This window comes from Bactrocera neohumeralis, chromosome 3 (assembly GCF_024586455.1).
Source record: "Bactrocera neohumeralis isolate Rockhampton chromosome 3, APGP_CSIRO_Bneo_wtdbg2-racon-allhic-juicebox.fasta_v2, whole genome shotgun sequence".
Classification (NCBI taxonomy): Eukaryota; Metazoa; Arthropoda; class Insecta; order Diptera; family Tephritidae; genus Bactrocera; species Bactrocera neohumeralis.
Window position 1 is genome coordinate 36,901,837 of NC_065920.1, and position 23,974 is coordinate 36,925,810.

A 23,974-nucleotide genomic window follows, 5' to 3' on the forward strand; every position below is an offset into this window, starting at 1 on the left:
TTGTTTTAATTTTTCTATCAAATCTTCATTATGTTAGGTTGGCAACATCAATGAAACTTTAACTGGAATTAAATGTAGTCCGCAATAGCAAAATAACGTGATGGTTAAATTCAATTGAGTGGAGTTACAAACCGTAATATTAAATTGCCACGGACGAATTGTTAACTAATATATTAAAGACAGAAGATTTGGCTAAATGTTGGATTTGCTATGCTAACGCAGGTCAATGATAGTTGTAATTTCATTCGATTTTATACATAGTTATACATAGTATAGTTACATATGTGTGTACTTGCAAAGTGTTCCTAAAATACTAAAAACTTTAGTAATGTGCATGAAATAAATAATGTTTGTTCGAATTTGCGAGTATTATTTATGACTATGACTTTACTTACTAGCAGAACAATTATACAATCCATATGGCACAGATCACCAAGATATCTCTCTCTTTGTCCTATTCTTAAAGACGGTAGGGGATCTTAAATGGGCAATAGATAAGTTTTAATACATGGTATAAGGGAAAAATTTCTGAAAATTGCAATTTGGAAATTTATTTATTATATTACTATTTATTATATACGTTTACTCCCAAAAACTCCAAATGTTTCTGCTAGCCCAGCTAAGTATGTTATTAGTTTGACATTCTTAACGTATCATATTTAAAGTGATGAATCTAGATTGCTTGATATTATCATAACTCATGGCTACACATTGCAACATAAAAGCATTGTAAAAAAATAAAAACATCAACAAAATTCACCACACAGATGAAAAGATACTTAAATGACCGGCAAATACGAATAACATGGGATTGTTTACATTCACCAATAAGGATTTAAGAGCCACCCACCCTTCTACTTGAGGGTGTATTTGTATGATTTTCTGACGTTTGCGTGAAATAAGAAAATCAATATTCCTTTGACAAATTCAACTAAAATTTTCACCACCCGACTACGATTGTCATTTTTAGTTGGTAACTTCCAACTAGTCTTTGACGGTTTTCTTTGTTAGATGGTGGTGACTTGCTGCCGGGAACATTATATCATAACAAAAAATATGTAAATTGTTATAAAGTGCTAAATTAATACTTCAATTTTAATAGCAGTAAAGAAAGATGTAAAAGTAATCGCAAGAATTGGCTGCCATTCAGTATACGGTTTCTAAATACGTAATCATCACGTTTCAAATAATTTTAACTGTGCAGTTAATGCCGATGTTTGCAGTGGAAGTGTTATGAAATAAGCTCAAGTTTTTTCGAGAGCTAAGGAGGAGTGATGGGAGAGAAATTTTCTTCTTAAATTTTTTTTAGAATTTAATATCAATAAAATAAAAAGAAAATATTCTTGGAAATTTATTTATATTTTACGATTTATGTACACATATAGATACATACATATGTATGTATAAGTATAATTATTTTATGACAAGGGAATGTGCTAAATGTCAATTATATGACTCGTTTTCTTTGAGTAAAATTGTACAAGTAGAATGTATGTATGTATATAAGCAAGTTCATAGAGGTACATATGTGTATAGAGATCTAGTCATATATGTACATATGTACATATGAACGGTTTGAATATCTACATATCTATTTCGGACTGCATCTAATAAGGCGATGGTTTTGAGTTCTATATCCTATGAGGAGAGAGGTGCATTTATAATGTTTTAATAAATTATATATAACCTAATTGTTTTTCGATTCGACAGTATGTTGAGAGCTATATTCGGTATTTATCACTTTATTTTCCTATGCACATACAATGTTTCACAATTTACCCTTTACATTTTCATAAGATTTACTCAAACTCCTTAACTAGCCGGCTCTGTATATTCTAGTATTTATATGTAATAGAATGTACATTTTTTTGAAAGACTTGGATGAATGTTTGCTTCTGATAATAAGGAAAAGTTTTTATGTATTTTAATCACGAACCGTATCATTTATGAAAAAGCAAAATCATTTTTACAGTACTTTAGTGGGCTACGACTGACTCTACATAGATCAAATGCTGCTCGCATTTATTAATTGTAAGGATTGAATTGTATAAAATTTATTTTATTTTTTATGTTTTTTAAAACTCAATATTTAATTTAAACCTACATATTTATATCAATCAGGAGAAAATTGGAATACATATTTACAAATTCTCTTTTACAGCAAAAAAATTCATTAAGTTATATCTAGTGAGCGATAAATTAAAATCATCTTATAACTCTAACTAAGACCACAAATTTTTTCCTTACAACTTAATTCTTACTTTGCCATCTGAAAGTAATGCTCATCACGAAACTATAGTCTGTTGATGAAAAAATACGACTTAGCATGAGAGTATTATTGGTTAAATAGGCAAAACAAAAAGCTTATTTTTCCATTCCTATTGCGTAAGAGATAAGTAAAACTAACGGGCTAACTATTATTCTGTGAGCAATGAATAACTGTTATCAAATAACTCTTACTTTTTAAGCGAAAACCAAATACCAAAATATAACGATTATTTTGTGAGGAAAAAAATAAGGACAAATTTTAAAAGTTTTTAACAAACAGTCATGTGAAAAAATATGGACACGTTGCGATATTTCAGGCAAATTAAAAAAAAAAAACAATATTTTCATTTCATTTTATGTACATACAGCTGTTGACAACTAATTAGAAACGACACCTATTTTGAAGTAAATGATGTTACTTTCCAATAAATCACATATATTTATTGAATTTTCACTTATTTTATTGAAACCTATGTTAAACTTAAACTCTAATAGTAAAAATTTTGTTTAAAATTCGTTTTTTGTTTTGAAGATTTTAACAAAAACATGTGTAATCAACGATTTGAGTACGACAACTAATTATAAACGAAAATATTTTATCAAAAAAAGATAATGATATTACAAAAAATTTGTTTACTTTGAGTTATTATTTTGTTGGTTATCTCGTTTGCTTTAATATTGCTTCACATGGATTCCAAATTTACGTTACAAGACTCTGACAGCGCACCAATGGTGTAGCTTGCATGCCGTTCTAATTTCATCACAAAGAACATCCATATTTGGAATATTATTGGTGCACATGGCTTTTTTAACATCATACAGAGATGTTCTATAGGGTTTAAGTCTTTGCTGGACGATTCCCACTCCAAAACATTGGTAGAATTTTCATTAAAAAACGTTTGTGTCAACTTACATAGACGTATGCCTTGAATTGTTATCTTCCTTATAACAGGCAAATTTTCCTTAGCCCATGGCAACATGACATTTTTTAGGATGTTGGCGCATTTCTCCTTGTTTAAGATTCCATTAATCTTATGAAGTGAACCAACACCATACTCAACTACGCGTGGAACATAGTGAGGATCAAATTATTGAATTATTGGACTGCGAATATACCTTCGACCATCAGGACCTAAGCGATTAATTTTTGTTACATCGTTCCAAATAAAATGTACCTCCGTTGATTTGTTGTCTTAGACAAATAAGAGTTGACAAAGCCTACGCGTCATTTCTACGAATTTAAGTCAGAAGTGGGAGGTACTTTTTGAAGTATCCGTGACTGGATAAGAGCAGGTTTGTGTAAAACTCGACTTCTCCGAATTTGCGGCTTGTCCATCTGTCGCGAGTCTCATTCTCCCATCTTTGTTGACAAGCTTTGTATAATAGGACATTAGGAGCTTTCTCTTTTCTTGACTCAGGCCTCCTATGTTGGCCATTAGTTTGCTCAGTTGGGAGGTGATCTTCGCTTGTCTTTTCTGCGGCGTGCTGAATTTGTACCCAGAAGGTTAGTTTGTGTTAGTTTTTGTGTCCAAAGAATATCCATAATGGTTTGCATATTTAGGGTTATGTGCTTATTTGTTAGCAGTAGTAGCTCTGTTTATTTCGTAGCGCGCTGGAGGTTGTGTGAATCGAGTCATGCTTGCTCCGTATCACGACCTGATTAAGATTTCTTCTGTGTCTCTTGCTGGAATTACTACTGCAAATAAATACGATTCGTCTAGCATTTCGAGTTTTACTATATCGTCGTAGTTGATGTTTTACAAGTCTGGGCCTGGAATGGATCCTTGTACTGCTCCTGAGGTGACCGCTATCTGTCATGATCCCTCTCTAGTTTGGTACAGCAGTTTTCTGTTGCTAAGGTAGCTCCACACAGCTCGGAGGTAGTCGGGGATTTCAAAGCTCTTTTCGAGAGCGTCGATCATATCCACCACATTTCGGACATCTAAAGTCGCCAGCAACCCTTTTCTTTTGTATTTATGCCATTTACACCTCGCGGCTTCTACGCTTTCATTTCGTTTTATAGCTCCTACAGTTGATCTGCCAGTCCTCCATCTTCGTAGCCGTATCAAATAATAACAAAACTGGGCCAAATTATGTCCATAAATAAAAAAATATTTCAATCGCTCCTCTCATTTTAGGCTCTAAAAAAATAGGGAATTTGCTAAAATTAAAGTTCTATTTAAAAACAAAAGCTAAATCATATTTTTTTTTTACATTATTTGCTAGTTGAAGTATTTTATTTCTTTAGTGTTTGTTTGTTAAGTCTTTATTATGTATCATCCAATTTTTGGCGTGTGGCTCCGTAATAGCTTCCCATACTTCCTTTCCAAATAACCAGGGGGCATATTTATTGCTAAGTTTCCTCCTCGAAGCTACTTCCAACTCTTGCTACAAATTCTCAGTTTAGATTTGGCGGTTGAGCAGGCCAGCTTAAAGTGGTAATGTTGTTATCTGAGAACCATTTCACTTCACTTTAAATATTGAAATTAGTAGCTGTTGTCATTGTATCCTCAATCCATATATCGGTCCTATAATCAATCCTCCTCCAAGCATGGTTTTAATTGTGTATTGTGTTTGAAAGCGGTGTTCATTGGTCTTCGGACATGCTGTGCATCACAGTCTGGATAAAACATTTTACATTTCTCATTGGCCATTTCTCCACTGACCAATTGGTATGGTTTTGAACAAAGAGCAGCCTTTTAGAAACATTTTGTTTTGCCTGATAAGGATTTTTGGTTTTTAAGTATTTTGTGAAGCTGTTTTGCGAATGGTGAAAGTATCAACGTTTAAAGAAAATTCGAGTTTTATTTCTTTTGAAGTTCCAAAAGTTCTTTCACAAATTTCTCTTCAGTAGGAGGTAAAATTTTAGGTTTTTGTCCGCGTGTTTCCTTTTGCAATTTATATTTTATTGCGTTTTCTACTTCTCTTAGGGCTTTTCAATGTTTCGCCTATTTTCCGTTACGAAAATCTCTTTTTGTGAAGGTGTTTTATTTGTTCTCGAAGATGAATGTTATACCATAACGCATATGCAGTCTTCTACCCATTTTGAATCACCAAACTATAATATTTCCTTATTCCTTTTTTCATTTCAAAGCGGAAGAGGGTTTCGAAATATTTTAATATAGGTGTCTCTATTAATTTTCACATGTAGTCCTCAAAAGTTCTACCACATGTATTTATCGACCCTTTCTTCATAATAATATTTTTTTATTTTCTCTCCCCGTATATTATTTTGAAAATATACGAATCTTTTTTTGAATTCAAATAACGTAGTTGCCACACCAAAATGAAATAAAAATTATTTCAGTGCAGTTAAGTTAGTGTAAAACTTTGTTTAAGGTGACGTGGAAGTGTAGAAAAGTTTTGAAAAAGGATTTACAAAAAAAAAACATTTTGATAGTTAACAATTGAGCGATTTCCATTTTTTGTATGCACTCCTTTGTATGCAACTATGTGATTGTATTCCTACATATGTATATCCCTCGATAGTAACAATCAAAATAAACTTAATGTTATTTATGTAGATCATTGTTCGTAGTGTGATTGATGTGAAGTTTGTTTAATAATTAGACTTCAGCTATTGACAAACATGTACATACATATTATTTCGTACGCCAAAAAATATTCTACATAAATATGTGTACTGAAACATACAAGTGAAGCAACGTAAATCTAAACCAAAGCTAACTACATTATCCAATTGATAGTGTTTATTTTCAATTATTTGTTTGTTGTGCACTTATATTCGCGGCTATGAACAAGAGTTTTGAAAACCTTTTACAAAGTGGCGGCGGCGACATGTCCTCCGAACGCCAATCGTCGGAAGATGTGCACGAATCGACAGCTGAGGATGCAGGCTTGGATGCGGGTGATGATTTTACCGATGACACTAACTTCGAATCGAATCTGCGTAGACGCAAGGGCAAAATTATATCTTGTGCCAAGGAAACGATCGAAAATGGTAAGTTAACACTCATTTATTTGTTTCTTATTTATATTTCCTTTGACATCAGAGGGCAATTTTTTTGATATTAAATAAGCTTATCGGCAGTAATGAGAATGAGAAAATAAATTAATTTCAATTACATGAATAGTATTGAAAATCATTGAAGTTTCCATTCATTATTGTGTTTAAATGAATTTCCTATTTATGTATACATATATAGATGTAATGTTATTATCGGAAACACAAAGTGGAACAGCAGTGTTGGTTTGAAATCGATTAAATCACCATGCTTTAGAATATCATGCTACATCCAGTTACAAGGTACAATAACCCTCATCGAGACCCTCGGGTCTGGCCAGGCATATTTTGTTTTCAAATGTTATTTAAATACGAGTATATTTAGAGTGTAGCAAACGACTTGCGCTTCCAGGTAGCTTCCTAGAATTTTATTGTCTATAGAATTCAGAAAAAAAATTCAAGGATATCGTATCGAAAAGGACGAAAAAAGGATATTATAATATTACACCTTAGTGCACCAATGGTGCTTGGCTAGATATATTTTGTATGAAAATATATGAACTTTGGTATGTTTCTATCACTTCGCACGGTTGACTTATCTGTTTTCATGCTCGTTACATGTTCAAATTGGTTTGTATGTTTATCTAGGTCAAATACTTTAGCCGCTAGAGCGTTTTAAAGGTTAAGAATGTAATTTTGTGAACGCTATTGCCACGCCCCTGGTAGGGATAGAGGGGAGGTTGAGGGCCTTCCTCAAAGCCCCAGGGCTGAACTAAATCGCAAAATGGTTTTGATCCCCCCCGGCCCCATACCCCCCCAACTATAGTGAAACAAAAGGGGGGACATGGTGAAAACCCATTTTCGCCTAAATGTAATTTTTCTCAAAATGTTACATTTTTTGTGAACGCTATTGCCACGCCAAGCGTGAACAAGGCACTCAATTTGATTTCAACCAAATCGAGAGGTAAGAAATTTCAAAAATATACCTATATTGTACATATACATATGAGCGTAAATACAACACGTATTTCCATTCAAATGTATGTAAACACCACTTGGCCTAGCCAAGCACCATTGGTCTCGACCAGGGATAATATAACTAAAAAAATGTAGGTAGGGACTTAAACCTGTCCGCTATACACTGCCCACCTTGTTTCAAATTTACAGATAACCAATTTAACGACTTTTTGGTACTCTAGAGCATAGATTTCTAGAAATGGTCATTACAATCCTAATGTATTGGGGCTCAGTCTAATTAACCAAGAAGGCAACTGTATTACACTATTATGAAAAGGCAAAATAACCTTGATATAACTCCTGATGAGCCGACATACTGGCTATGTGATCGAAACAAAATACAATATTTAATTGCTTTTGGTGTAATAAATAATATTGACACATCGCTTATAATTGCTGACACATGTTCAGATGTTATAAGAAGAACTCTTGGGTCTAACATCCCTTAAATCATGAAATAGAGAAGCTAGTGCTTAAAAAAACGACCTGGACGTGAATGGCTAGCAAATCGATCTCCTTGTACTCAGCTGCAATCGAAGGATGCTGTACATAAACTATGACTGAAATTATATAAAGAAAGTGGGCCCAAATTCAATCAAGAAACAAAACTTCTTTTGCAAAGTCCAAAAACACATGAGTTCTAATTGGGCTCGAAGTGGTGAAGAAACCACCTAGATAGGCATTTCAGCCCAATTGTCCCCGGAAAGACACTAAGCCGTTAAGACTTAATTGTTAAGCTTTGAAGTTCACAGTTTGAACAAGCAGCTTCAATAAATAAAGATATAAAAAAAAGAAAAAAACCTTAATTTCAGCTGCACCGAAGCTAATATACCCTTCACAGGTGAATTTTTTTTAGTAACTATGTGTTCAGTTTATATGGAAGATATATGCTATAATAATCCGATCTAATCAATTTTTTCGGAGATTATATTATTACCTTACGCAGTAATCCAAGTCAAATTTCGTGAAAATACCACGTCAAATGTGAAAGTTTTCCATACAAGCACTTGATTCCGATCGTTCTGCTTATATGGCAGCTATATGCTATAGTGAGCCGATCTGAACAATTTCTCCGATATTACACTATTTCTATGAACAATAACTCATACCAAATTTCGTGAAGATATATCGTCAAATGAGGAAGTTTCCCATGCAAGCATTTGATTCCGATCACTCAGTTTGTATGGCAGCTTATGCTTTATGTTTTAATTTCGTGACGATACCACGTCTAATGCAAAAGTTTTCCATACCAGCACTAGATTTCGATCGTTCAGTTTGTATAGCAACTATATGCTATAGTAAGCCGATCTGAACAATTTCTTCGTATATTACATTATTATCTCAGAAAATAACCTGTGCCAAGTTTTGTGAAGATACATAGTCAAAAGTGAAGTTTTCCATACAATAACTTGATTCGGATCGTTCGGTTTGTATGGCAGCTATATATTATAGTAGTCCGATATCGACAGTTCCGACAAATGAGCAGCTTCTTGAAGAGAAAATGTGTTTGCAAAATTTCAAAACGATATCTTAAAAACTGAGGGACTAGTTTTTTTTTTTTTTTTTTTTTTTTTTTTTTTTTGCGGGCGAGGGGGTGGAAAATGCCTTCCGCATCGTCGGTGCTATCGTCACAGCAGCGGTATGTGCCACTTGCAGGTCACTAAAAACCCCCCCTCTAAGGAACCGTCGCCCACCCTGGGACCGCGTTTGCATTACTTCAGGGTGGCGTTCCATTTTTCTCATTGAGAGATTTACATCTGCGCACCTGCGTCCAGGTCCCGCTTTTTGCTGCGTAGCAAGAGTGCAGCGAATTTCTTGATGATGCCCCAGTTTTCTTCACTTTCCAACATAACGCTGACTAAATTGTCCGCGTTTATTGGGCCAACCAGGTCCTCTACAGCGGTGCGTTCTCCTTGCCAGCGCGCACATTCGAAGAATGTATGTTCAGCGTCGTCTTCTGTCGCGTCGTTATATAGGCATGACGGCTCTTCGACTTTTCCCATTCTGTGGAGGTACTTTTTGAAGTACCCGTGACCGGATAACAGCTGGGTTGTGTAAAAATCTACCTCTCCGAATTTTCGGCCTGTCCATGAGTCTAGATCTTTTATAAGCCTGGCCGTCCATCTGCCGCGACTTTCGGTGTCCCATCTTTGTTGCCATGTTATTAATGTTTCTTTCTTTATTTGTTCTATTGCGCTTTTGTTGTTATCGGATGACTGCTTTAGCTCCCACAGCTTTTTCCTTTCGTGTGCTAGAAGGTCAATTGGGGCATTTCCGCTTATAACTAATATTGCCTCGCCGGACACTGTTCGGTAGGCTGATGCAACTCTGAGGGCTGCTGTGCGGTGCACTCTGGCCGCTACCTTACGCCGGTTTTTCTTTTTAAGTACATCTGCCCATATCTCAGCTCCGTATAATAAAACGCTGATTGTTGTCGACATTAGGAGCTTTCTCTTTTCTTGACTGGGGCCTCCTATGTTGGCCATTAGTCGGCTCAGTTGAGAGGTGATCTTCGCTGCCTTTCCTGCGGCGTGCTGGATTTGTACCCAGAAGGTTAGTCTGGGGTCCAGTCTTACGCCTAGGTAATTAACTGCTTTTTTTGTCCTAAGAATATCCGTAGTCGTATGCATGGTTACTTCGAGAGGTATGTGCTTGTTTGTTAGCAGCAGTAGCTCTGTTTTTTCCGTAGCGAGCTGGAGGCTGTGTGAGTCGAGCCATGCTTGGGTCCGTATCATGACCTGGTTCAGCTTTCTTCGCGCTTCTTCTGTGTCCCTTGCTGTGATTACTGCTGCAATGTCGTCGGCGTAGCCTATTAAATACGATTCATCTGGCATTTCTAGTTTTAATATAGCGTCATAGCTAATGTTCCATAAGTCTGGTCCGAGGATGGATCCTTGTGCTGCTCCTGACGTGACCGCTATCTGTCGTGTTCCCTCTTTAGTTTCGTATAGCAACTTCCTGTTGCTAAGGTAGCTCCGCACCACGGCCCTGAGGTAGTCGGGTACCTTAAAGCTTTTCTCGAGAGCGTCGATCATATCTACCCATCTAGCGCTGTTGAAGGCGTTTCGGACATCTAGAGTCGCCAGCAACACTATTCTTTTGTATTTATGCCATCTACGTTGTGCGACTTCTACGCTTTCGATGACGCATTTTATTGCTCCTATGGTCGATCTGCCGGGTCTAAAGCCATATTGTCTAGGGGACAGTCCTCCAGCTTCGTTGATAGCCGCTTCAAGTCTGGGTTTAAGCAGGGTTTCGTATAGCTTTCCCGCTGTGTCAAGCATACATAGAGGGCGGTATGCTGATGGCGAATTGGGGTCTCCTTTTCTCTTACTGATTAGAACCAGCCGTTGCTTTTTCCAGGGTTCAGGGAATATTCCGGCTTCAAGGCAGGCGTTGTACATGTTCAGTAGTACTCCTGGGCGCTCTGCAGCGATTATTTTGAGAATTTCTGATGGGATCCCGTCCGGTCCGGGGGATTTGTTGGCCTTGAGCTTTGCAGTGGCTAGTTGCAGCTCCTCAAGGGTAAACGGGGGGATTTGCGTCGGTCTTAGGATGTGTTCTGGGTCCCTAGCCCTTGTTTCGTGTGTGGGGAATAGTGCGTTCACAATGTTATCCATTTTGGCAGCGGTTAGATCAGGTGGCTTTGCTCGAGCGCCGAGTTTCTTCATCACTATTTTATACCCGAGTCCCCAGGGGTTTCTATTTATATCCTCGCGTAGTTCCTCCCATTTTTTCTTTTTGCTGTCGTCGATGGCATGCTTTAGCTCCTTCTTTGCTAATTTGTATTGATCGGCTTCTTGAGTTGCGGCTCCTCTACGCCTGGATCTCGTGTAGGATCTACGAAGGCGGAGGCATGTCCGTCTGAGTTGGGCTATATTTTCAGTCCACCAGTAAACTGCTGCTTTATGTTTGCTGTGGGAGGCCTTGGGCATTGCTTTTTGACAGGCTCTTTTTATATTAAGCATTGTGTGCTCGACAGTTTTTCCTGCGATTATGGGGGGGTTGCTAGATGGGTTTTGGTCGTCTATTGCGGAGATTAATTTCGAAGTATCTAGCTTCGCAATGTTCCACTTTCGTGTTCCAGTTGTTTTCCTCTGCTGGTTAGTGCTTGTTCCCGTGTCGATCATAAATGAGATGTAGTGATGATCGCTGCCAGTGTAATCCTCCAGGACCTTCCAGTTCTTTATTGAGCCTGCCATGCGTTCTGTTGATAGGGTAATGTCTGGTGTGGTTTCCTCGCATCCCGGTCTTCTAAACGTAGTTGCATTTCCCGTATTGTGCACTACTAGCCCTAGCCGCGCAGCCATTTCTACAATGCGCTTTCCTCTCGAGTCCGTGCTTGGTAGACCCCACTCTACGGCTCTGGAATTTAGGTCTCCGGCGATAATCAATTGACCTTCTATAGACCTGGCTGTATCCTCTATGTTGTCGAGCTTTCCTTGAAATTCCTGTATACTATCGCTTGGCGTCAAGTAGCAGCTGATTACTGTAAAAAGGTCGCTTTTGGCCCAGACGAAGCCGTTGCCGTTCCCATTGTTTACAGTCCTGATATTACTCCCTGGTGGTAGCCATATAGCGGCGGTTGAGCTGCTATCTTCTAGCCAGATACCTCTCTCTTTCTGTTTGTATTGCTCGCTTATGATGATCATCTCGTAGTTGTTCTCCGTCACCATTTGCGAGAGTAGTGCGTCGGCAGTCTTGCATCTATGCATGTTGGCCTGTAGGATATTCATTTGCCTCGGTAATTCCTATATACCGTGCATTTTGCGGAGCCCGGGATGTGATCGATTTTTTCATGTTTGGCCTCTTTGCAAAGGCAACATGAAGGAAGCTTCTCGCAATCTTTCAATTTATGACCTGGTTGGCCGCATTTTATGCAAACACCTTGTCCCCTTCTATCGGGCCCTTTGCAGTCCCAGGTTAAGTGTCCTGGACCAAAGCAGCGGAAACACCTCTTGGGGGTTTCTTTCAGCCGCAGCCTGCAGCTAACCCAGCCGATTTTGATGCGTGCCTGTCGCATTAGTGCATCAGCTCTATCCTGGTCCAGCGTTAGGTATGCCCTTACCTGCTCTCTTGTGTTAGGAGCTGTTATGTTGATCGCCAAGCCTTCAGTGGGGTCCTGTAGCGCTTCTTTGACAGCCCCTGCTACTTCTTCTTTTGTTGTCAGCGAGTCGAGGTCTCTAATTTCTATAGTAACCTTAGTTTTCAGGTCGGCTACAGTTGCAGTCTCTTTGAGAGTGGATTTAAGTGCCTCACAGAAGCTGGTCTTTGTGGACTGTCCCTTCTCTAGCTCTAGTAATAGGGCTCCGGCTCTTGTTTTGCGGATCCCTTTGATTTTGACTTCTGCCTCTTTAAGATCTACCTTGCTACGGATATTCTTGAGGACTTCGGCGTAGCTGTTTCCTTCTGCTGGTTTTATTATAACGGCCTCTGTTTGTCGTTTCGGCCTGTTATTTCCTTTCTGGTTTGCGGCCATGTTGTTGGCTGGTTGCCTCTTGTTTGCGTTTTTAGGCGCTTCTTCCCTCGTTCCTTCGTTGACGTGAGTTTTCCTGGCTTTTTTAGGCAAAACTTTTTGCCACTGGCTGTCGTTTTCGTGTCGTGGTCGCACTGTTTCTCGCGGCTCCACGGGGCTTGTCGCACGCCGCTTCGAGGTTGCTGACTCGGGGGTCGCGATGCGTCTGCTTAGGTGTACCCGCCTTTTCTCGGTTTCTGCAGTGAGCCAATTTCTGCGGTAGCTCTTAATGACGTCGAAGAGCTCGTCTAGCTGTGCCGCTCCGTTCTTTACGTCCATGCTGACGTTCTTTTGCTTCGCCATCGCCAACTTCATTTTTTGCACTATCCCCTTGCACTTTTCCAGGGATTCTTCTTCTGCTCGTCTCATTTGGGTGATGTATTCTTGTTTCGGCGAGCTCTGATTTCCGTCTTTTGTGGCAGCTGGGGTACTCTTCCCTTCTCCCTGCTTTGCCGGTGCTGCTTGTGGGGCCGGAGTCTCCCTTGAGTCTGCCTTTTCGCCAGTTTTGTCCGTCTGCTTTGGGGTGTCGGTGAGTATGGGGGATCTGAGTATCCTGCTGCTTCTGCGGAACACCGTTCCGTATTCCTCTTCTTGTACGTCTTTGTTTTGCTGTTCCCTCTGTTGGGTTTTTTGTTGTAGTTGCGGTGTATTCATTTTTTCTGTTGGGTCTCCGCTTCAAGCCGCTATCTCCGCACGTTGTAGCAGTTGCCCTTTATGAACCCCGTGGTTATCTATGCAAGCAGGGAGGCCACGCAAGGGTTGACACAAGTCCTTATGGGAGCTTGTGTTCAGAGCCAGGTTCGGGCACGAATCAGGAGTTCGTCTCAACTGAACCTGTACGGCCATAGAAATTATGGCGACGTGCATTGAACGTACTTGAAGACCTGCCATGGTTTTAACGAGACGGAGGTGAGAGCAGTATTAGCCTGCCAGCCATTTCGATAAGATGTCACTCTTATCTACTGAGGTGACAGAATACTGCCCTCCCCAGCCCTTTGTCGGTCTTATCCGTTTCGGTTTTCCAGTATTCCGTAATCAGAATCTTACTGGTCTCGATTCTGATGGGCTCTTGCCCAGGGGTTTTCTTCGTCTTCTGTGCACCTTTGGTGCTGATCGCTGTGTCCCTCGTCGCTTTGTTGCCTCCCTCTCGTGGGTAGGTTCTTCCCTCGGTGCAGCCCCGGTGGGGGTTGTGGACGCTTATTTGAAGGCGGCATCTTCTCGCCTCTTCGCGGGAGGTTCATTGGGCGCGTGAGGCGTTTTGAGCCAAGCCCTCCTCTCCTGCAGCTCTTGGTCGGGGGCTGCGTATTACTATTCGCAGCTGACCTACTTAGCGTAGGCCGTCCACTATCCGCCAGCTGTGACCCCGGTAGTAGCCTGAGCTCAGCCGTGGCAAACTTAATATACCCTGTTCAGGGTATAAATATAGCAACTATTCAGTGGTTTTGGAAGGGGATTTTCCGTGCGACCGAGGTATTGCTTAGAGAAAGCATTAGATTATGGTTTGAGGAGCGCTGCATAAAATTACAGTTAAAATGAATTAAACACATCCTTAACATATTTTATGTTACCTCTTTTAAAAATGAAGAGAAAACACAATTAGTGTTGTACACATTTTCAATTTAGCATGAGTCCAATCAATTAGTTTGCGTGTTAACCGTGAATTTGGGTCACTTGCACTTTAACGCTCACAGCAAGGTTTTATATTATTTTTATTACGGTTTTATATATTCAGTTACTCAGGTAACGAAAAATAATATAGAAACAATTGCACTAGGACCACGCTTTTCGTTTTTTCGAACTTGCGTCTTTACTGAACTAAGACTTACATATTTTTTCTGTGAGTCGTTGTTTTTAGAATTACTACATTGTTTCTTTTTATTTATTTATTTTTTTCAAATTACGAATTGCCTTTTTTTATTCAGATAATCGTTTTTAAATTTTTTACAAGATAATTTCTTGTTTTGTAAATTTTAATTTCATTTGGATTTCGAGGAATCCTACAACAAAATTTTCATTCAATTGTTGTTTGATTCTCGATTGAAGTCCAAAGATTTTTAAACATTGTGAAAAGCATAGTTGCAGGGGAAGGCTGATTATAAATTAAATATTTTTTATATAATAAAAGGCTATAATCCTTTTTTTTATCGTTAAACTTTTAGAGCATAATAATTATGAGTTGAAAAATGAGTGTTGGTATAAGCAAAAAAAACTGTAGGTAGGTTTGGAAATAAAATTGGAGATTTTACGGCGCTTTGATAGTGGAGAAAAGGCTGTAGATATAGAAAAAGCTCTCCGTGCCTGTTACTCTGTCAGAAGTTCGAAACCGAAATAAAATAAAACAGGCTCCTAATACTTCAGTTAGTGACCGACCTGCCACACTTCCGTAGAGACAACGTAATTGTAGTTGTTGATCTCATTTAAGTTGTTGCTGTTTCAATGAAAATGAAACTCACTACCGTCCGTATCGTGGATATTTAAATTAAAATTAAAATTTAATGTACATGCAATATTCTTAAACTAATTCGTAACTGTAGTCGAATAGAATTATGTATAAATACGTAGAAAAACTATAACTTAAAAGCTAGATGTGTGTAAATGGTTTTATACAAATTGGCCAATGGCAACAATGCTCAATTTTGATCCAGAGAAAACAACAAAAACTACATTGTCACTACGAAAGGGCGGCATGTCGGTCAGTAGAGAAAAAACAAGTTACATCGGAAGACTCCAAGACGATGACTCTTACAAGGAGCGGTTTTATAATTAAAATTTGAATTGTAAATCAAATTGCACAAAAAATACCATAAATAATATGGTAATCCAGGCTGAAACAAAAACTTTATTTGATTACATCAAAAACCAATCTATATATAGCAAAGAGTAAGTGGTATTTTAATGCTAGTGACACGCTAGTTAAACGCGATAATTCATAACAAATTTTCAATTTTGAAGAGACAGCTTTATTTTGGAAACGTCTCCCAAAGAAAACTTTTATATCAAGGACTGAAATCAGCACCCGAATTTAAAGCTAGTAAAGACAGACTAACATTATTTCTAGCTGGCAATGCAAATGGCGATTTTAAGTCTAAGCCGAAGGGCTGCTCAAAGGATTGACTTTCTATACACTGGCAAGCCAAAAAGAAATCATGGATGACGACGTTGTTATTTAAAAACTGGGTTTCTACCTGCACCACTAAACCTTTTTTGCAATGAAGAGAAGTTAAGTAATCCTATTGGTCACCCGGTTTACATTGATGACTTATCTGAAAATGCACATCACATCATTAATGCAGTCGAAGAAGCAGGATGTAATTTCGAATTTTAAAACGTATTATCTCAGCCCATCATATAAAATACTTTTAAGTGAAACTGATGGAGAATTATTCCAGAATTTTGGCGCAAAATATGGTCAGAATGTGCACATAAGAAAAACAGGTACAATTCCTATTTAGAATATGACGACGATGAAGCGGATATTATTTGTCATCAAATTGCTAAATTAGCAAGAGAATAAATGAATTGCTTGTTTCTTATGACCAATGTCGAACGATAACTATAAGTGAGCGTACAAACTTATCTTCACGGAAAATATCTAAAGCAATGACTCTAATTGACGAAGCAATGAAAATTTTTTAAAGAAATGATCCTAGTTTTAATTGTTTCAAGAAAATTTACTTCAATATAAAAACACAAGCTGTTCAGCAAACTTTGGACATATTTTTTGAAAAAGGAAAGATCTTGGCCTCGCCTGCAGAGTCTGAGTAATTTTGAAATTATGTGTTATTTTAATTTTTGATTCAGTTTCTAGTTTATGTTTTTGAATAAATAAAGTTTTACTTTTGTTTTATTATTTAAATATTTTTATTTTCTTTAACATTTAAAAGCTGAATGAAATGTACGAAATCTTTCTTTGATATTTACATATATGATTCCCAATAGAAAATAGCAATTCACTTAGCGTTGTATCTGGAACGTATCTACGACGAAAAATGATGTTTTACTGTATTCATTTCGGGAGGAATTGTATATCTTCTACAATTTCGAATATATACATAAAAGAGAACATTAGTTTCTTAAATTGTTATTTTCTATTATTATTATGAAAATGGTGACAGATTCGTTAGTCACGTTACTTGTATTTACTCACGCAACATGTAGCTCGGAGCATTATGGTTTTGTTGACCTAACGGCTTCGTAACACCTAAAACTAATGGAAATAAACCCTATGTAGGTAACAAAATGTTCAGCATGACGATATGATTTTCGCATGACTGGCTTTCTATCCGTGCAAACGACAACTTGAGTAAATTATTATAATAATATTGTTAAATGGTGCTACATGTGAGTCCATGTCTTGTAGTAAAAGTTAATAAGATACCAAAGGGGTTTATAGTCGATTTACAATTTCGTCTACTAATGATTGTTTAATTGAAATACACACAAAAAAACAAGTAAGGAACGGCTAAGTTCGGGTGCAACAGAACATTTTATACTCTTGCAACTTAGAAGAACCAAAGCCAGGGAAATATGGTGTAAAATATCAACCCGAGGATCGAAATGTTAGCATTTTATATATAGGTAACGTCGTTATATATTTAGCGTTTCGCAACATTGCGCCAATTGGATATTCCAAGCGAAGCCAGGTCCTTCTCTACCTGGTCCTTCCAACGAGGAGGTCTTCCTCTTCCTCTGCTTCCCCCGTCGGGTACTGCATCGAATACTTTCAGAGCTGGAGTGTTTTCGTCCATTCGAACAAGATGACCTAGCCAGCGCAGCCGCTGTCTTTTAATTTGCTGCACGATGTCAGTGTCGTCGTATAACTCATACAGCTCATCGTTCCATCGAATGCCGAATATTCGACGTAGCCAACGCACAAAGGACCATAAATCTTTCGCAGAACTTTTCTCTCGAAAACTCGTTACGTCAACTTATCGTCAATGCTTCTTCACCATATAGCAGGACGGGAATAATGACGGAAGGAGGAAGTAGCACCTGTTGGCAAGAGTTATTCGGCGTTGAATTTCTAGGCTGATATTGTTGGTGGTGTTGATACTGGTTCCAAGATAGACGAAATTATCTACGACTTCAAAGTTATGACTATCAACAGTGACGTGAGAGCCAAGTCGCGTGTGCGACGACTGTTTGTTTGATGACAGGAGATATTTCGTCTTGCCCTCGTCCACTGCCAGACCCATTTGCTTTGCTTCCTTGTACAGTCTGGAGAAAGCAGAACTAACATGGCGGTTATTGAGGCCGATTAAGTTCTGCAGCTCGAATTATTTTCTCCAGCAGCAGATTGAAGAAGTCGCACGATAGGGAGTCGCCTTGTCTGAAACCTCGTTTGGTATCGAGCGGCTCGGAGAGGTCTTCCCGATCCTGACGGAGCTTTTCGTGTTGCTCAACGTCAGTTTACACAGCCGTAGTAGTTTTGCGGGGATGCCAAATTCAGACATCGCGGCATAAAGGCAGCTTTTTTTCATGCTGTCGAAAGCTGCTTTGAAATCGACGAAGAAGTGGTGTGTGTCGATTCTCCATTCACGTGACTTTTCCAAAATTGGCGCATGGTGAATATCTGGTCGGTTGTTGATTTGCCACACTAATAAGTTCCAATCAGTTTGTTGAAGGTGGGCTTTAATCCTTCCCACAATACGCTCGATCGAATCTTGCAGAAAATCGCAGATTGTGGAGTCTCCCTTTTTGTGGATTGGGCAGAGCACACCTAAATTCCAATCGTTGGGCATGTTTTCGTCCGACCATATTTTACAAAGAAGCTGATGCATGCTCCCTATCAGTTCTTCGACTTCGTGTTTGAATAGCTCGGCTGGAAATCCATCGGCTTCCGCCGCTTTGTTGTTCTTCAGACGGGTAATCGCTATTCGAACTTCTTCATGGTCGGGCAATGGAACGTCTGCTCCTTTGCCATCGATTGGGTAATCGGGTTCGCTTTCTCCTGGCGTTGTACATTCACTGCCATTCAGCAGGATGGAGAAGTGTTCTCTCCATAATTTAAGTATGCTCTGGGCATCGATGACTAGATGACCTTTGGGGGCTCTACAAGAGTATGCTCCGATCTTGAAACCTTCTGTAAGCCGCCGCATTTTTTCGTGGAATTTTCGAGCATTATCACTGTCGGTCAGCTTATCAAACTCTTCGTACTCACGCATTTCGGCCTCTTTCTTTTTCTGTCTGCAAATGCGTCTCGCTTCCCTTTTCAAGAACACTGGAGATGTGTTTTCCGTCTATCACAACTGGTTGGTGGCTTTTAGATCCGGAAACAGCCAGGTAGCTTGATGTATCTTCTTGTGCTGGAATCTAGTACCACAGATAACCATACTTCGGGCCCCGGCGAAGTCGATCAGCCTCAACCCATTCGGGGATGTTTCGTCGTGGAGGCTTGATTTACCGACCGTAGTGCCAAAGATAACTTCTTTGCCCACCTTGGCGTTAAAGTCGCCAAGCACGATTTTGACATCGTGACGGGGGCAGCTCTCATAGGCGCGCTCCAAGCGCTCATAGAAGGCATCTTTGGTCACATCGTCCTTCTCTTCCGTCGGGGCGTAGGCGCAAATCAGCGATATGTTGAAGAACCTCGCTTTGATGCGGATTGTGGCTAGACGTTCATTCACCGGAGTGAAGGATAGTACTCGGAGTCTCTCTCCCACCACGAATCCCACATCAAACTTGCTCTCCTTTATATGGCCACTGTAGTAAATGCCACAAGGACGTAATCGTCTCTGTCCTTGTTCCGTCCATCGCATTTCTTTGACGGCGGTGATGTCAACCTTTATTTTCGTGAGGACATCAACCAGCTGGGCAGCGGTACCTTCCCAATTAAGGGTCCGGACATTCCAGGTGCATGCCCTCAATTCGTAGTCCTTATTTCGTTTGCCATGGTCGTCATCAAAAGGGGGGTCTCTCATCCGCGGCTGGTTGCTATTTTTCATTGGGGTGTTATTTTACGTGGCGGGTCCCAAACCCAGCGCCCAACACTATGCAGGGGATGTTTCGCCTTCTCACTTTAGCTCGCCTTCAAACGCCTGTTCTTAGGCTACCCAGAGGATACTTGGTCAAAGACCGAAAGTCGTGAGCTGCTTGAGTCATATGTAAAAGAATCGTTTCTGGCCACTCCCAAGTGAATGGCGATCAGGGAACTTTCCTCACTTGCGTGAACTTCTACACATGACTCCATCATCCTATCTATTGATATACATATATTAAGCATATTGCATTAAATGCTCAATAGAATTCAATTCAGGGCTTTGAGCACCCCATTATAAGAGCTCTAGCGGGTTTTGATGGAAGTATTATTACGCAACCCGACATATATATTTGGTTTAATTATCCAAAGCTACCTTGTAAAACCATTTTTTGCCCTGCGGGCTGTAAATTTGTACTCAGAATCTGTACTTAAGACTCTCCCGTCATATTTCCTTCGATTCCTACCAGAGTTGATAGACCACTATGCCTAAAACAATCCGAAATTAAAATATTCTTATCTCCGAACTTTATGGTGCTTTGGGTGCACTTACTTTGGAGCCTCTCATTACTCTTTCGCCAATGTTTTGAATTCAAATTTGCTCTTATCTTTCCAAAATTACTTTTTTCAAAAAGTTGGCGGCATTTAATGATACATTTTGACAAATTCCAATCGTGCCTTTTAGTTCTTTTTGCTGAAAAAAGTCTTATAGTGGCTGGAATAACCATCTTCTCAGATTCGTACTACCGATTGCTTTAATTTACACAAGGTCCGGATAATATTCATAAAGCCTTCTTCTTGTTTTAGCAACATTAGCTCCACGAAATTCTATTTTAACCCCTTTTGTCAAAATGTCCTTGATCAAAAACCTATAAACAGTAGGTATTGAAATCCTGAAAAGTAGTAGTAGTAGAAAAAAGGGGTGAGCTCGACATAGGCCGCGTGAACATTCTAACCACTTTTCCCCTCACACGTACGTATACATGTGATCATACACATCTGTTGCGCTCATTCAGCAGTGTCATACAAATTATTTATGAAAGAATATAGCTGAACTGCTCTAATTACCCTAATCGTTAGCTGATGCAGGGTTACATTTTTTGATTCCTAATTTTAAATTTTTTGTAGAATTGTAAACAAATATTTTAAATTTAAATTTTTTTATTTTTTTTTATTAATTACAAATTTTACAGAATAACAATTATATTCAATAAAAAATTATTAACATCTGAAAATAAAGAATAATTAAATACAATTATATAAACTTTAAGTATAATATCTAAAAATCATAATCAAAAATCAAAACAAAATATATTACATACAAATAGAATTGACTCTGAAAGAAATATTAATATTATCTCATAATTTAAAAAATAAAACAAACATTTGTTTTCACATATTATATTGGATTGTGCAGGCCGCCTTAAAAGCATAAAATACATACTTATGTACATATGTATGTATGTATTTATTTTTGCGTATTATATTGGACTGCGCAGTCCAATTTCAAACAACACACACTTTCACATACTTACTTAACAATTTATATTTGCTGCTTCTGATGATATTGCTTTTATTTCCAATTCATTCTGATTTCCAATGCTACATATAAAAACATATGAAGTAATTATTTGCAAATTATTTTAAAAAAATCACATAAAATTCATTCACTTACCTTCTTGTTGTACGAGCACGAATGACATGCGTCTTTCAATCATTTTTTATTACCCTTTTTGGGATTTTCTTTTGGCACTATTGACAATTATGTTTTTTCATTCGCACTCATTCAAATTAATCAAGAAATGAAAAAAACTTTTTTTCATCGCATTTAGGTAAACAAAAAAATAACCCGAAAATGTGCGGTACTTTTGTACCTACTCTTTCACTAGTTTTTTAACCGCTCGTGGCCGGCAGGGATGTGCGTTAGTGCATAGAGAAAAAATTTGTAGTTGTATTGAAATATTTAAGAAAAGTGGTTAGCCGTGTCTGGCAGGGATGTTGAGAGAGTATAATAAATTAGCAGAAAGTTTAAAATCGCATTCGTTTGTACAACTGTCTACCCTTAATTTGAATTTTCTTTCAACGTCACGAAATACGATAGTCACGAAATGTTTTAAGGCGCATTTCTGTCGGCAGTTCCACACATACAATGTAAATACACACATAAATAGCTGTACAAGTTTATAGAAGTGAAAAATGTCTGATAAAATACTATCTATGATAAAATACACATTTGTGTATACAGTGGCAGATGAAGAGGGGGGAAAATGGGAGAAATTTACAGCAGGAAAAGCAACGATATTCACCACAGCCGTGTGCAAATTTCAATTTACAATTGGTATTTTTGGCCTATGTGATATTCTATCTCTAACTCATTCAAAATCGCTCGATCTGACAAAGACATTAAATGTGATACGTTGCAAGCTGAGGAACATTTTCGATCCATTATTCAGGAATAACCAGAAGCTGCGGTCAACAAACAAAACTCGAAAATTTCTGCATGAGAACTTTCGAAGAATATCTGTAGTATACAATCGGCGAAGATTTGAAGACAGGATTTTCTAGAGAAGTATTGGATGGATATCAAATGAGTTTGCTGCTTCCAGAAGAAGTATGTGCTTTGAAAATCAAAGAAATGGAACGACTTATTGACTACTTGATAGATAGGGTCGAAAGCGTTTTTGATAATGACAACGTCGTGCGACGTTTGACGCTCAATGACAGTGCCATTGGCGGCAGAAGCAAACGTCAAAAGACAACTAGTTACCGACTACTGTATTGGAAACGTTGAAGAACAGCGATGTAGATCTATACCCCATAATTCGTAGTTTTCTTCGCATATTCTGCAAACTTCCTGTGACGAATGCGAGCTCTGAACGCTCTTTTTTCAACACTTCGCCGCATGAAAACGTGGCTGACGACAAACATGCTTAAAGATACATACTTAGATTGATCGCCCTGGCGTTGCTGCAGAAGAAGTTCTCGAAAGATTCTCAAAATTTGGCCCACATCGTTTTGTTTTGTGAAATTTTTCTATTCAATACATATACTGACTACAGTATTATATATTCCAATAAAGTATGCAATTATTAATAATTTTTCAATTTAGTAAGATTTGATATTAGAATAACGATTTGAACATTTTCCACCATGCTATTAAACTGTATAAAGACTACTATATTTATTATAATAATCTTCATGTTTCAAGTAAATGTTTATTTCGTCACCCCCCAAGAACTATTTTTTAATCCGCCCTTTGTGTTTATGTATGTATATACATACTTACTTATACTTAGATAAGTATGTAATGAGGTGGCAAATTTTTAATACGGATTTTCGTTTGCTTTCCCGAAAAATTTGCAAGTTCGTCAGCGTTATCGATCCAAGAACCACCTTAAAATGGATACGTGGGCAACACCAATTTATAGACTTAAGCAGTCGGCATTTCATAGCAAAATTTTGCAAACTTCACACGTACGCTTACGCTCTATCGTTCAGTCGTGGTCGAGCCAGCAACGAATTAATATCACGCAAGACTATAGCGCAAAACCAAATATGCCCTGCGAGAAATATTTTATGATTCTAAATGCCTTTGATGCCATGCAATGCCTTTTATGTTCCAAGTCTTTTAAAGATAATAGGGAATATATCCTTAAAAGACATTTTGTTAATTTTCATTATACTCTTAATTAATTATAAAATTTGCTTCATTTTAATTCCAATTTCTCACTGGGCTACTTTTTTTTCGTGCTTACCAACACAGTGACAGATCCTCTCATGCCGACCACTGGACTAAAGCAATATTTGATAAAGAAAGTAAAGTTGTCTTCGATTCGATCAAAGAAACCAGGAATCAGAGATAAAGAGATTCCCAACTCTCCTGTCACTGGAAATGTGAGAACCGCTCACCTAACGAACTTTGACAGTTGACTGGATTGGGTAGGTTTTGACGTTTTGCAATTGGAATGACTGGAAGGGCCAGATTGAAATTATACCAAAAATATATGTGAACGGAGGAATTTTTTGCCTCCGTTCAAGATCGCTAAAAAAATGTAAAACAATGAAAATCAAAGAAAATGCGAAATTTAAATACATATATTTCATGAAACGTTTTGCATAGTAGAATTATATTTCAATTACAAATGATGAAAAACATTGAGAACTAACAGGTTTTATTCACCTTATTAAGTATTGAATGATCAAAGTTAGTTGTTTTAATATACCATAAAATCAT

The 23,974-nt window shown here is 38.2% G+C and overlaps 1 protein-coding gene and 1 long non-coding RNA gene across 12 annotated transcripts in view; both read left to right on the forward strand.

Annotated features, from left to right (window-relative positions):
* Positions 1-987: 987 nt before the first annotated feature.
* Positions 988-23,974, forward strand: part of LOC126753422 (uncharacterized) — a 71,758-nt gene continuing 48,771 nt past the window's right edge. For 6 of the 11 annotated variants that reach the window (XM_050464837.1, XM_050464843.1, XM_050464845.1 and 3 more), the window contains exons 1-2: positions 996-1,168; positions 5,793-6,229. In XM_050464837.1, the coding sequence (XP_050320794.1) occupies positions 6,022-6,229 (208 nt within the window). In that variant the 5' untranslated portion in view covers positions 996-1,168; positions 5,793-6,021. Of the gene's footprint in view, positions 1,169-5,792; positions 6,230-23,974 lie in introns of all 11 variants that reach the window. The other 5 variants (XM_050464841.1, XM_050464838.1, XM_050464840.1 and 2 more) reach the window with 5 other exon arrangements.
* Positions 15,165-16,620, forward strand: LOC126753498 (uncharacterized). Its single transcript, XR_007666156.1, has 2 exons — positions 15,165-15,644; positions 15,717-16,620. It is a non-coding gene; the product is annotated as an uncharacterized LOC126753498 (long non-coding RNA).